General features: G+C 39.0%; 1 protein-coding gene across 1 annotated transcript in view; it reads right to left on the reverse strand.

Moving 5' to 3' along the window:
• Positions 1–15,118, reverse strand: part of ARID5B (AT-rich interaction domain 5B) — a 167,506-nt gene that overhangs the window by 74,088 nt on the left and 78,300 nt on the right. Inside the window, exon 4 of the mRNA XM_006915600.3 lies at positions 12,119–12,349. Coding sequence (XP_006915662.1) covers positions 12,119–12,349 — 231 coding nt within the window. The remainder of the gene's footprint in view (positions 1–12,118; positions 12,350–15,118) is intronic.

Below are 15,118 nucleotides of genomic sequence, written 5' to 3' on the forward strand. Positions count from 1 at the left end.
TTGTAAACTAAGCCCACAGCTAGCTCTGATTATCTGAGATCTCTGCTATTGCTTAGAAGTAAAAGAATTTTGTCAATAAGAGATGCCTGGAAATTATCCTAAAGAAACCACTGAAATGCTGATGATTTTATATATAAAGATGCTCATTATACTGGTAGTTATACATTAAAGCAACAAAACAAAGCAAAACCCTGGAAGAAATAATAGATAACCTTTTAATAGAAAGGGATTATGTGAACCCTGATAAGTTCATTTATGTAGTATTATGCAAATGTTAAAATGGTGTTTATAAAAATGTTTATAATAATTTGGGGAAATGCTTGTTTTATAATCAGTAAGATTTTAAGATACAACAGCCTCATATATAAAATGTTCTCAAGTAAATAAAAATGCTTTGGGAAAAGACTGGAAGGAAATAGATGAACGCTGATGAGATTATCGATGCTATTTAGGGAGGCAACAAAGAGTGGATAAGCATACCAGCTTTGAAGCCAGACAAACCTGAACTGGAATCCAGCCTGACCACTTACTAGCTGTGTGACTTTGGGCTGATGTAACCTTTCTTAAACTCTGTTTCCTTCCCTGTGAAGTGATGGTTAATATGAGCTTCCTTACAGGGGTGCTCTAAGGAGTAAGATATATATGCAAAGGATTTTATAAGGCCTGACATATGATAGATGCTCACAGAAAAGTGTCAATTATTATTGTTATTATTATTGTTATTATTATTATTATACTTTCTGTAATAATTGACACTTCAGAAAAGTGTCAATTATTATTATTATTATTATTATTATTATTTTTATACTTTCTGTAATAGAAATTACAGAAATTGCATAATGAGAAAAATATTTTGGAAAGCAATGAACTGCTTTTTACCATTTACTTTTTTTTTTCATCCTTGGAATACCGTACGAAGGGGATGAGGGAAAAGGGGGGCATCTGGTTAACTGAAGATTCTGGTTAATTAGGGTTTGCTGCATAGAATCTTGGCAGCTGTGATGTCCCATCTGTTAGCACTGGACCACATTCGGGGGAATGGCATTAAAGGCACAGGTTGGAAAGCAGATGCCCAAATCCCATTGTAGTCTCACCACTGCCACACCAATGTTTGGCCAATGATTTTTCCGATCAGCTCTTCAGCTGCCCAGTGGGGTTAATGACACCTGTCCTCCTGGTTACATGGAGTTGTTCAGAGGCATTGCAGACGGGGCGAAGACCCTTTGAAAAGTATGAGGAGTGCTCTTCCCTGTGAAGTTCGTTCGTCTCCTTTGAGATGTGAATGGCAGGTCTGCGGGTGGGAGCAGTTGCCACGCATGGGAGTGGCAGGGCCTAGCTCTCTGCATCTCTGAGGGAGGGCACCTCCTCAGCTTAGACAAATGACATTGGTAACAAAGGTTGTCAAGACAATTTAACAGGGGGCTCCACAATTATCCTTGTTTCTTCTAGTCCTGGCACATTTCAACTTATTTCTTTCAAGAACTATGGGACAGAATGCATTCTCTATAGCATGGGACCAGTGATATGTTCATGGGAACTGTAAAGACAAATCTCAAAAGAACCAACTAGTAGTACCAACATTCTCTCTCTGAAGGTGTATGTGCTGGGGATAGGGCGGGAATCAGTACCCTGAAAAAGCATAGTTTCTTGTACTGTGTGTGATCTCTCTATTAAAATAGTCTCCTATTTTAAAGACCTAATGTTCATGTCTGGGACTGTGAGGAAGAAGTGTGACCAGCTAAACCCTGTGCTTTGTCAACTTCCCTCACCCACGATCCTCCACAGAACTCAGAATTCCGAGAGATAAAAGGCCTCATCCTCATCTACAAATAACAGGGAAGCCATAAGTATCCTTGGGGCATAAGTGCCATCCACCAAGTAATCTTCCTAATAATAAACATTATACTGGCTAAATTTTTTCTTTCTCAGCACTTTCTGATATGATATGATTCTAGCCTGAACTGTGATCTGTGCTGTGTCAAAGCATTGTATGCTAATTGACTTACCACTTGTCAAAGCATTGTATGCTAATGGCTTGACCACTATTCCTTGATTTTTACAAGGAATTCATATCTGTGCGTTAAAGACTGAAAATGTCAATGTATTGACTGCTGGCTACCATTTGATCTAACTTAAAGACACTCATTAGCTTCCTCAGAAAGAACACCCTTCTAGGTTGTGTAGACTCCAGGGTCTGTAAAGTATCATAACAAATGAACAATCTTCAATCAAAGACATTGATCAATTTATGAAGACTGTTCCAATGGTTTGAAAAGTGAGTAAATGTTGAGAAAAAACAGTTCTTTTGAGCTACATGCTTGCCCCTGAGAATTAAATCAACTGGCAATAAACTAAAGCTTAAAGATTGAGGTCAAGAAATACGTGTTTCTAAGAAAGGAGATAAAATGATGAAGATCTGAAGCCCTCTAGAATTTAGCAGTGTTTTTTTGTTTTGTTTTGTTTTAATTTCAATAAACATGTTGATACAGAGATGAGTAAGGCATGAATTCTTACCCTCTCTAGGAGCTTAGAATCTAGTGAAGAGAAAATGCAATACAATTTATGAACTTAAATACCAAGCAGAAGAAAAAACAAACTTTGGAAAAGTACTGAATAACACAGAAGGGACAAAAATTTGAGTATTAAAGATGATTATTTTGAAGCAACCCTTTAAACGTAGAAGCAGCCCTTTAAACAGCTGAGAAACCAAGCAGGCACCTCACTCCTTTACCTTCTACTGCATAGTTGGTGCATCCTTCTTTTTCTTTCTTGTAGATCCAAGAAAAAATTTTCAATTTAATAAGAGACAAGTTGATTTTTCCTCTGAGAGACTTCCCCTGGGCCCTAACCACAATAAGGCCTCTGAGAGGAGGACTCAGAAACATGTGCTCCTTCAGGGAGGAAGGTAAGATCTTCTAGAAAGAAAAAAAATTTGTTTGTGGAGGCTGTTCTTTTTGTCTACGCTGAAAGCTAAAAACGGCAGAGGAAATAATCCCTTTCTTTGAGCTTCAAAGTCCAGAGTATTTTCCAGCTCCTCACCTGAAATAACTTCCTCTTTTTTGAATCCCTCAAGGTCCAGTTGAAGATCTACTTCCTCCAAGAGGCCTCTTCTGACATCTGAGCCCTCTTTCATATATATTTTAACCACCTCATTTAGCCCTTAGCAGACTGCCTTACAATGTTTGTTATAATGCAAAGCTTTCCCATTTACAAAGTTGGGCAGCTATCATCTCCTTTGAACATCAGAATAACTCTTGACTCTTAGCTCCATGTTCCTCTCACTTTGTGGTGGAAAAGTCTGCCCACTGGGATTAGCAGACTGGATGGTGAGGACACTCACCTCTACTTCAGCAACATGCTAGATCTGTGACCTTGTAGCTGTGTTACCACAAAGTTGCTCATGGTAAAATGCAGGATTGTTAAGAGTCACAGATAATTGTAGTAGACCACTGCTCTATGTCTTATCTCAGTCAACTTGATTTTTAAATGTCTTGAGAGCAGAGACCAATATCCCAACAATGCCAGGAGTTCTTAAACAGAGTTGGTGCTCAATGGATGAATGAATGAAAAAGTACCCAGGAAGCATTAGAACATACCAGTCTTTTTCTGTGCAAGTTCCATCTGTTCTTTAGTCCTCCAGAATGGTGACTGGAGAGCCAAAAAGGCCACTCACAGAAGAGATTCTTAGGGGGAGAATTTCTAGGCAACTTCCAAAGGGAGCATAAAGCCCAGATGATGGAATTGGAATCAAGGCCCATGCCAGCCAGCGATGAGAAGATTTCCTGAGCAGGCAGTGCAGGTGGCTCTGGTGCCAAGAGCTTGGCTACTCCGCCTCCTTCGAAAACCCATTACCAAATCATGGCAAGTGAAATTAATTTTAAAAAGGGAAATGATTTATGGGTTATAGGAATAAAGAAGTGATAGAAGCAGGAAAGCCTGTATACATTTCATTTTTTGAAATTAGACCTATAATTTTTTCATTAAAGAAGGATGCCAAGTTGGGAAAGCCAATGTATTCTAGGCGGAAAATTACAGAGAGGTGGAGTCCTGTAAGCATTGCAATCCTGTTTCTTAAAAAGAGTCTCTGAGAATACAGGGTAGTTTACTATCTGCCCCCTTCAACTTCTAAATAGTTTCAGTTCTCAAAGAGCTCTATATTCACATCTGCTTCTCTGAGATCGGAAGCCATTGGAAGATCTGAGCAGGGAAGTGATAACTTTGGTTGGTTTGTTGAAAAGAGACCAAAGGACAGCATGGGCTAAAGCAGGGAGACGGCGGTAATAGAAACAAGAGAGGATAGCGGCTGTCACCAAATGGTTTTTAGATTTTGAATCTTTATGGTCATTCCTTTCCTAACCACGCCAACATGCAACAAGCTCTCTAAATCTTGCAGAACTTATTATGCATTCATCATCCAGAGACCTGGAGATCAGTTATCTGTTTCTAGCCAGCCTGATCTCAGAGAGACTGGAAGATATTTCTGAGCTAGGTCCATGGTAATCTAGGAGGCAATCTAGTGTAATGGTTAAGAGCTTGGATGTGGAGCAAGATCATCTAGGTTCATGTCCCGGTTTTGCCACTTGATAGCTGTATAACATTGCTGTGCTTAAGTGTTCTTATCTGTAAAATGAGGGAGAATGATGATACTGACATACAGCATGCATGTATCCATTCATTAATTTAACCAATGTTTATTACACACCTTCTATGTGCCAAGTATTGTTCTGGTTCCTGGGCACACAGTTGTGAACAAGACAGAAAAGTTCCCTGCTCTTCAAGAGCTTACATTACAGCATGGGTGGGGAGGTGGGGAGATAGAGTATACATATATAGAGAAACACATATGAGAGTTAATTTCAGATAGCGATGTGTTATAGGAAGATAATCCTACATTGGGTGATGAGATAGAGCTGGACTTGTGCAAAGGGGAAGGCTTCCCTGGGAGGAGACATCTGAGCTGCGGGCGAACGATAAGAAGGAGGCAGACCCATGATATCTGGAGAAACACTTTTCATGCAGAAGGACAAACAAGTCTTTCTGGAATTAGCAAACGTTGAATGATTTTTAGTAGCAAATGATACCTCGTTATTCCCAGCAGTCTATATAGGTATGAAACAATTTTGTGGGTGATTTTTGAAGAACCTCTAGGAACCCAATATGTGGTTAAGGTTGTGTTGGGTGGTGTGAGAATATAAGAAGACTTGGATAACAATGAGTACTTAAGTAGCGCTTACCATGTACCATCTCAGTGCTTTAAGTCATTAACTCATTTAATCTTCACAACAACCCAGTAAGGTATGGTCTATATCTGTGAAGTCTGGTCCGTGGCTACCTGCATTGTGCCACTCCCCTCCCCACATACTACAGGGTAAGTTCCTAAAGAGTGAGAAAATTTTCTGTCTCATTGGCAACGGTGTGCACAAGGGCCAGAAAAGGACTTGGCACATGGTAGGTATGTAATAGACATTGGTGAAAAGCATGAATGGATTAAGGGCACAGCGTTAGGCACTGTGTTGGATTCTTAAGCATTCCCGGACAGCCTCACCTACAGTCCACCTACTGGATTGAACTTAAATCAATCCAGTTCTCATGACAGGATAGAATGAAGGGATTTAGAGAGAATTTTCATTCATCAGGAGGATTTTAAAAATCAAGTGACTACAGACTTATCCCGAACCTCATTCCACCATCCCTACCCCCACCCAGCACTTTGCCTGTGATTTTTTCGATGATCTGGCTTTCCTATAGTTTGTACGTGTGTGTTTTTTAATTGATAAAAATATCCATTTCAGCCTAGAGAGAAATATGTTGATCTTGCAAATGTAATGGGATATAACTTTCTTGCTTTTCTAGATGAAATGCTAGGTGAAATATTAGCCAGCATAGACACAGATCCTTTCTTCTGGAGTGAACAAGAGTTTATTGTACTCGTGAGTCCAAATAGTTTTTAATAATCCATTGAGTCCACTCAGCTACAAAAGGAGTCCAGAGTTATTTTAAAGTATCCTTTCAAGTTCCAAAAATAGAAGAGAAACCCACTAATCCTACCCATTCCATATATCATGACTCTGTAAATTAGTTTACAGTAGCAACATAATTTTTTTCATTAACCCCCCAAGAGAAACGGATGGTACCCTAGCTTCCAGTGCCTCTGCCCAAGGAGCTCTGCTCTCCAGACCCTTTGTGTCTTATTGTCCCCAAAGCCAAGGCCATATGTTAATCGTTACGTGTATTACAGAGCACATCTGACACACCTCTACCAGCAGATTTATTTGGGTTTAGTTTACTATGTTGTCTGATGAACTTAACATTCGCTCTGTCTCTACTTTGGCAGCACATGCAATAAAAAGAAGGTACCAAGAGTGGTCTTGGTTAGACTGTTCTCTAATGATAAACAGAACCTCCAAAAAAGTTCCAGGACAAAGCAGTCCTCCAAAGTGAGATCTCTACAGGTTAAGTCTTTTGCACAAACAGCAATGTAAAGAGGCACAACTCCTTTCTCACTTGGCTTCAATTAGAGAGAAATGTCTGCTTTGTTATCATTTGGGAGATCAGTGGGCACCCCGGGCAGGCTTCAAAAACCTGAACGTGGACATGGGCCAGGAACAAAGCCATCTGATCATTGAAATCCACTGTGACCATGAAACCTACTTTGGCAAGAAAAAAAATGTTTACTCACTTATAAATTCCCATGATCCTTAACAAAACAACTGCCTTTCCTTTCAATTCCAGAAAAACACGTGATGTTTAGAGGGGAAGAGGCAGAGTCCAGCTTGTCCTTTATGCTTCAAAATAGTTTTATACGTCTTCAGTTTTCTAAGTCAAAGTTTTGTCTTCTCTTCTGTTTCCCACCCTCTCTTTGCTTTTTCTTCTTCTGTCTATAATGTCATTATTTTACCCAACAAGAAAATGAAAAGGGAAAGTTCACTTCTGAGTCAGAAAAGCCTCTTTAAAATATTATAAAAAGTAGAAAACTTTTCTTTTCCATTAAGGTATCTAGTAAGAGCCCTGGAGCCTTAGGGAAATAATTTCTTTATTATTTAAAGAGTAAAATCTGTTTAGATGACAAGTTGTCCAAGGCTTAACAACCTGATAGAAACAGTAGGGAATCTTCATTTATCAAGAGGACTTTTTTTTTTTTTAATCAAGTTAATACAGACTTACTCTGAGCCTGCCGAGTGGGCTGTTACTGCTTGATTTTAACACAGGACAAGTAAGGGACCTTATGTCACTCACCTAGAGGCACAGCAAATCAGTTGAGCCTTGATTAAACCTGGGCTATTTCTGAAATATTTACGTAGCCAACTTCTTCTCCCTGAAGGTCAGAGATTATGATGTTCCACACACATGGACCAAAATCATCTCATCTCTGTTCTTTTCAGGTGAATTACCATATCCTTTCTTTAATGCTATCCCATTCCTTAATCAAGAAACACACAAACACACACCCTACAACTCCAAAAAACTTAGAAGCACTACTTATGTCTCTATAATTCAAAACTCAGACTGAAATAAACCGCATGCTTTACTATTTTTTTTTTTAATAAGACGTATCTCAATTTATTTATTTCCATCCACTTTTAAGGACTGACATCATCTCATTTATGCATATTGGGTCCACCTTACATCTCTCTGATAGAAGCCAGTACCTTAAAGTTATCCGTTTACCTACTGTACTGTGTGTGCCTCTGTTTGGCTTTAGCTGTCAACACTTTGCACATGTGAAATCAATCTGTGTGATAGTAATGTAAACATTGTGCATTACAAACTGGTGGACATTTTATTGTTCTACAGGAAAAATAGACAAAATGTTTGCGTGTGTGTGTTTTCTCTACAACACAGGCAATAACACAATATAAATGACAGTATGTGCTTTACTAAAGAGGAACTGAATTATAAAAAGAGGTAAAAGAAAGTGGCGGGGGGGGGGACTGTTGGAGAATGCCTTATATTAGCAGATTATAACAGGACCGTGGGGGCAGGAATTATGCCTAGGGTAAAGACTTGTATAAGAAAAAATTGTCATTTATAATGTCACTTCCCCTCATGTTATTACAATCTCATTTCCTAACTACATGTGCAATGCACCCAGTTTTCATAATGCTTTAATAGGGAGTCGTTGTTTTAGTTTTAAAAATAGCCAGTTCTCTTGTGCTAAGAGAAGAGCGCATTGCCTCTAAGAGCATTGTAACTGACAAGATGGAAGAATGTGGGCAGGATGTCGAGGCTGAAGCTTTTCAATCACCTACCATTAATATGATTCAATTTATGCTTATGTCATAGGTTTAGACATTGCACACTGCTGTAAGCAAGGAAAGGACTTGAATAAAATGCAGTGAAGAAAGCAGATGGTATGCTATCAAAACCCTTCAAGCCTAAAATAACCTTTCCCAAGTAAAGAAGATAGTTAATTAAAACCAGGATATATTTACTCTATTCTGAATTTCACAATGTAAATAAAAATCAGAATGACACTACTGTAATATGGGACTAAATGATGAAATTTCATCTATTCTATTCTTCTTTAATAGTTTCTAATCAAACTTTTCATTAATAGCTTCATAAAATTCTACGGAGAATTTATTTATAGGGATTCATGGTAGATTTCAATGCCTTACTTTTATTATTCAATTAAACTTGTTATTCAGTGGACAACATTGTAACAGTGGGGAGGGAGGAGGTAGCTGGGCAGTTAGGCGAGGTCGTCACGCAGCGCAAAGCTCATTTTCAGAGATGAATCCGGGGAATGCAAGTAAGCTGTACAGCACACAGAGAAAACGTGGGGCCTCCCAGCCCAGGAAGGAACGTTCAGTTCCAAAAACAGAGGCACTGCCTAGGTTCATCCCGGCCTTCGTCCATGGGACTCACATGCGTGTCCCCCTGGTAGAAATGGCATCAGGCCATTTATAAAGCTCACCTAGAGGGCAAGGCCCACTGACGGTGATGACTAAAGGCAAAGAAACCTAAGAGAGGCCAACAGTTGACCCAGGGGAAGGCAGCCATTCCTAACACGGAAAGTCTGGACATAAATTTTAAATGATCTAGATATTTTTCAATGTTTTCTGATAACCTCTTTCCTTATCCTTTAAAACCAGACAGTCCTGCTTTTTCCATAAGGCTTGCCCTGATCCCTCCCCATGATCACCATCTCCGGCCACTCCACCTCCCTAGGCCCAACCCACCGCAAAATTCCTACTGTACTTGCTTTCTGCAACACTCACCAACTACTTAATCACAGACTTTCTTGTAACATTAGTTAACCTTTCAGGTGTATTAATCCTGTCTTCCCCAATTAGATTTTAAATCATCAAAACAAGCAGGGACTGTGTTCTATTTATCTTTTGAGCACCCCCTCCCAACCCTACTCCATAATCCCATTTAATAGAAGAAAGCAAAAAATATATTAGTTAATAAAATAAACATTATTTAATCATAGGAAAGTAGACACTGTCCTTTTGAGAAGGGCCTTGGAGGTATTTTATGGCAATTTATGAATTTCATGTGTCAAAGGTGTAGCTGCTAAATGCTATAAACTCTTTGCCATCAGCTCTACCATTCATCCACCTGGTGATATGGCTAATAAAATTTGATTTTTACAGCCCAGGCATACTGTTACCTAAATTACATTTGACCAATTACTGAAGTCACCGAACGTGTGGTACAGAATATATACTGTGTAGAAATTCATCTGTGGGCCCCCTGGCACTCACGGTAATCTGACAGAAGTGTTTCAGTCATCTGGCAGTGTTTAATATTAGGAACATTTGTTTAATGCTAGTCACTAATTAAATTTATGTTCTTCCACCAACTGTTAGTTGGTTGGAGAAACCCAACCCCACGTTTTAACAAACCCTTTAACTCATGTTGATTTTGAATACAACCAGTTGGAGGTTTAAAAGGGTTTTTCTGGAAATTTAGAGCGTGACCAAAAGTGGAAGGTGGGGGAGGGATGTCAGCGAAGGTGTTCGAGTCAGGTCAAAATAAGCTTTTTTTTGTTCACTTACTAAAACGCAATACTACAAGAAGTACAAACTACTTGAAGTACATATATAACTAAAAAAAAAAAAAAAAGAGTCTCATATTCTAATTATTAAACTAGCCATCTATAAGCTCTTTAAAGATAGCTTTATTCCAAAAGAAAGCTTCCACTCAAGAGGCCGGAGAAGAAAAACAGTATTAAAATTAGCTATACCAGAAGAAAGTTCAGGAAAACATTAAAAAATCAGATGCCTGTGTTTGTGAGAACATTTAAAGCTAATTTAGAAACTCTTAACTATTGTGATCACTGTTGAATTGGAACTCCTTTCTATTACCAATTCTAGATGTGACAGCTTTGAAACTCAATGACTAATAACTCTTAAATTAGCCAAAAAGGTTAGAACATTTTTTCATTATATTACATTGTCAAACTCTAATTTTGAATACTCTTAAATGAGAGAAACCATTCTTTGAGTTTTATTTTGTGTCAAGAATTTAGAGACCTCTTCAGCAGCAAGCAGAAAGGGGGATTTGCAAGTAGGGGATATGGAAGAAAAACTCAAACTCTAAGTATTGAAAAGGGAAGTTTTGTAAATGCTGATCTGAAAACAGGGTTTTAAAAAAAAAAGATGTATTGGATACATCCATTTATCTACTTGAATATAAAGGTTTTTTCAGTATTAAAAATATGACAAATTATTCTTGGATGAAGGAAAAAGCTTGTATAAACACTATTACCCTGTTATAGATTGACAGTCATTTGACAAGCCAGAATTTTGAAAGGCATCTGAAAAGAGTTTGTAAAAAAAAAAAAGTCATGTCCAATGAACTGTTGCGTCTCCTTCCTCTCTTCTTTCTCTCCTTTCCTTCTTGGGTCAGTATACCTCATCCCCCCATCCTCACCCCTCCTTTTAAAAATATCCCTCCCACAGCAGATACAGGGCTGCTAAAGTCATGAATAATTAGATTGGAGAGGACTCAGTGGACTCTCCAAACCACGCTGAGGCCTGTGATGGTTAAGCAGAATAATCTGAATCTGAGTAATCTGCAAACTAGGGATAAAATGTTAGCCAACAGAATCGGGAAATATTCACACCCAAAGGGATCCCGCGCTCCTTTTAGGACATGATCTCAACCTCTTCACCCAGGTACCCATGAGGAATTCAGCAAGGCTCAATCATCATATTGGTCACTCTATGGCAATTCCCAGAAAAGGGGGAAGGCGAGGGTGGGAGTTGTTTATGCCTCTATAAGTATAGGAATTTCCAGGGAACATGTGCATTTTGATAAATCACCCACAGGGTATTCTGCTATCCCTGCCCAGCCTGTTGAAAACCACAGATATGACCCAATCTCTTCAACAAACAGATGAGAAAATGAAGATGTGAGAGGTGATCTTGGCTTGCCTCTGGTCATTCACTGCATCATGCAAAGTCTCCCAAACTGATGATATAGCTTCTCCTCCTTCCCTTCTATTTATAGAGACACATGGTCGATCAGCTAGGCAGAGGTGCAGATAAAGATATGTTTGCATATATCCATCTTTGGTGAGCACAGTGTATAAACATATGCACTTTTTAATTAAATAATATATATTTATTAAATAATATATATTCCTTTACATACTGTGCACCGCAGGTGAATAGATAAAGATATATAGATAGAGATATAGAGGGATCTATATATGAAAAAATTCAGGATATGGGTATCTATCTATCATCTATCTATTCACCTTATAGTATTGAAATGGTTACAATTGGTACATTTTCAAATTTTCTTATAATATTGAAAAGTGATATATTAGTTAAAAAAATCAATATCTGAATAGCTGCAGCCTTTTAAAAAAGAACTAACATGAAGGCTTCCCGTCTTAAAGTCCAATTTTATGGTTGACCAAGCAACTTCAGACTCTATATTGAACAACAAATTCTAAATAATAATCTTTTACCCTGGTAAACAGAGGCTGCCAAGTAGACAATGACTGACACCTTACACCACAATAATTTGGGGGCTGGGAGGGGTGCGGTGGCACATTAGGCTTGTGAAAATAAGCCCTGTTCCCCATCACTGCTCTTACAAGAACTGAAAACAAGTAGACACGCACACACAAGTTTCATGTAGGAAAAAAAAAAAGACTCACCAAACTCATCACATATGCTCTCATTTTCTATGAGAGTCGGGTGGTCAAAGGTGTCCCGACAGTACAGGATCTGAGGATTCTTGCTGACTACTGCAATGCCACCCAGGGCTAATGCAAACTGGTCCGTTAGAATGGAAGACGGCTTATCCTGGATGCGTTTCAGCATTGAGCGGTACCGGCAGTATTGAGGGTAGCTGAGAACTATCACGTTCGTTTCTTCCTCGTCCTCTCCTAGACAAACAAGAAAACACTTCCATTACTTTCTTCCCTCCAATAAAGAATTGCCATGGCCATGGCAGAGTTTCAACAATCCCTTTTGGTTTCATACTAAAAACATCGTCTTCAACAAAACTCTTATACCAGTTCATCTCCATCACAGTTGGGCTAATGCAATCCTCTCAGCCCCAATCACCAGTGCAGATTCACAAAAAGCCTCAGGCTACGTGTAGAGAAAAGAAAAAGTGGAGGAAAGAAAGAGAAGGATGACCTTATAGACAGATTAAGCAATGTGTGGGTCACCAGCAAGCAGCAGAATCGAATGCTGTTTCGAAAGAATTTAATACGTATTTTAAGCATTAAAGTCATCATCTTGGAAAAAATCAGAATTTTTTTGAGTTTCTTTATGCTCATTTCTAGTCTGGTATAGCCCTTTTTCAGGAATTAAATAATCTTCCAGTGCCTGACAGCACTGAAAAGTTCGTCTCTCCCCTAGGAGATGCCCTAGAGTCTAAAGAGCATCAGCATCTGCTCTAGTGGTTGTTAGTGCTGCAAATATTTCTGGTTCACTTTATGGTCCTGTGGAAAGACCAGGTCTTCCTGGCCCTTTGGAGTCAAGTGGCTGTGTGACTTGTTTTGGTCAATGAAATATGACTGAGGTGAGTGGCTACTTTAAGAGGCGGTGTTTGACTGACCATACTCTCTCTTTCCACTTACTCTGGACATCTGTACTGTTTCAGGTAGTGGCAACTCTGACAGTCTGGGTCTTAGAGTGAGAATGCGATGGAACAGAGTCCCTGGTTGACCCTGAATGGACATACAACCAAAGTAAGAGAGAAACTTTTCTTGTTTTAAGTGAGACCGTGCCTTGGGAGTTATTAGTTTTTGCGGCATGATCTACCCCAATTGATTGATACATCTACTTTTCTCTGTCCTCCCTCCACCCCATACCCCCTATCTTCTAATGTTCCTCAAATCCATCTGGTAACTTGGCACATTTCAAGGAACCACGTTGCGAGAACTCCCCGAGCAACCTTGTGAAAGAGTTCTATCAGAACCAACTTAACTCAGGAGAACATTTCAGCAACTTTAATGAAGCTCCCTCTCACAATGACCTTAATGCTTATTTACACCTTACTATATTAAGTGCTTATTTATACAAACCAGATTCTGCATGGGTGAAACTTTCTTTCACCTTAAGCTTGAAAAAACAGCAAACACCGCCTTTTGGTAGCCTGCCACCTTGACCAGTTTGCCATCATTCTTCATAACTATACCATCGAGACATTAATAAGCAATTCCACGATAGGTTACTTCTTATCCAAAGAGGAAAACACTCAATAATTTGAGCCCTTACCACGCTGCAGGGAATTGCACAAGATAGTTGTTAAGGATACCAACATTATCATGGCCATCTGGTAACCAGTGGGAAACGAATGAGTGAAGGCAGAACATAATGATTGAACATAACCAGTACCAATGGAATGTGCATGTGACCTTTTCAGATAGGAGGCCAACACCCAGATGTATTTCTAATTATGTTCATTTAGTTCCCCAGGCTGGAGACTTCTTCAAGAATGGAGACGTTTAGCTGCTTTCAGGATGTCATCTTTTAACAGCTTACATTTCTTAGACTCTTGTCTGGTTTGTGAGTAGCCATTTTGTCAGGTGGCACACTTAGTTAAAAGGAAATATATTTACAATGAAGAGAAGTTTTGAGATGCTGATATATGCCACAAGACATGCTAGATCAAGATAATAGTTCACACTTTGAGTTAAATCTGTGTTTTCTATAGAGTTAAAGCACAAAAAATTTTCGTGGAAATATTCACCAAACATCATCAGAACTCCAAAGTATCTAAATACTGTTTGCAGAAGCACACCTCAATGTGTCAATTGTATTATTATACTCTATTTGTCCAAGATGGCTAAGATTTGCCCAAGATTGTCTAAGATGAGAGGGAAGGATATAACTACGAATTCTCAGGGCTTATTTCTGCATACTCAGCACCTAATACCATCTCCTGTATGTAGTAAATACTCTGCAAATACCTGTTGACTCCAAAATTCTATCTTGGTTGCGCTATTGACTTTCTGGGATGGGGCAGTAGCTGTACTGGTTCTCCAAGTATTCCTGAAATAACATAGAGTAAGTTGTGCTTTTCAGGTTGAATGAGGGAGAAAGAATGGATGCTTCAGAGTTAGTTTTATAGAAGATGCCACCTAGACTCCGGGGACCACTTCACTTCCTTTCTATTCCTTCATTTTCTTGTTTTTCACTGACTATTTTTCATGATGATGCCATTTCTAACATCTTCCTAATTCTCTGCTCTGGCTGGAATCAGCTTCCTGGCTATTTTCTATGCTTAGAAACAGCCTCTTTCTTTTTTTCTTTTCTCTCTATCTCATCCTAGCTTGAAACCGTTATCCCTCTTTCTTTATGCAGTTTCTAAAAACACTAGCCATGCCATGAATCTTTCTCTTCCTGTTGGAAGAAAAGCAGCAAGTTTCTTCTGATCACAAGTCATGAAATACATCCTACGATGTCCATTCACTCTGGATACAATATCTCTAAGAGTGCTCCTGGGACTGCCCACATTGGATTCACACAGGGTGCTTGTAAAAAGGCAGACTCCAGGTCTCATTAGAAACCACTGACTCAGAATCTCTAAGGGGCCCAGGAAACTCTGACTCTGAGTTTAGCTTTTTGCATAGACTTATAGTAATTTATTTAGTTTGCATTTTGACTTCTCACTCTCTTTCTCTTTCTCTCTCTCGATTTAT

This window comes from Pteropus alecto, unplaced genomic scaffold (genome assembly GCF_000325575.1).
Source record: "Pteropus alecto unplaced genomic scaffold, ASM32557v1 scaffold155, whole genome shotgun sequence".
NCBI classification, from domain to species: Eukaryota; Metazoa; Chordata; class Mammalia; order Chiroptera; family Pteropodidae; genus Pteropus; species Pteropus alecto.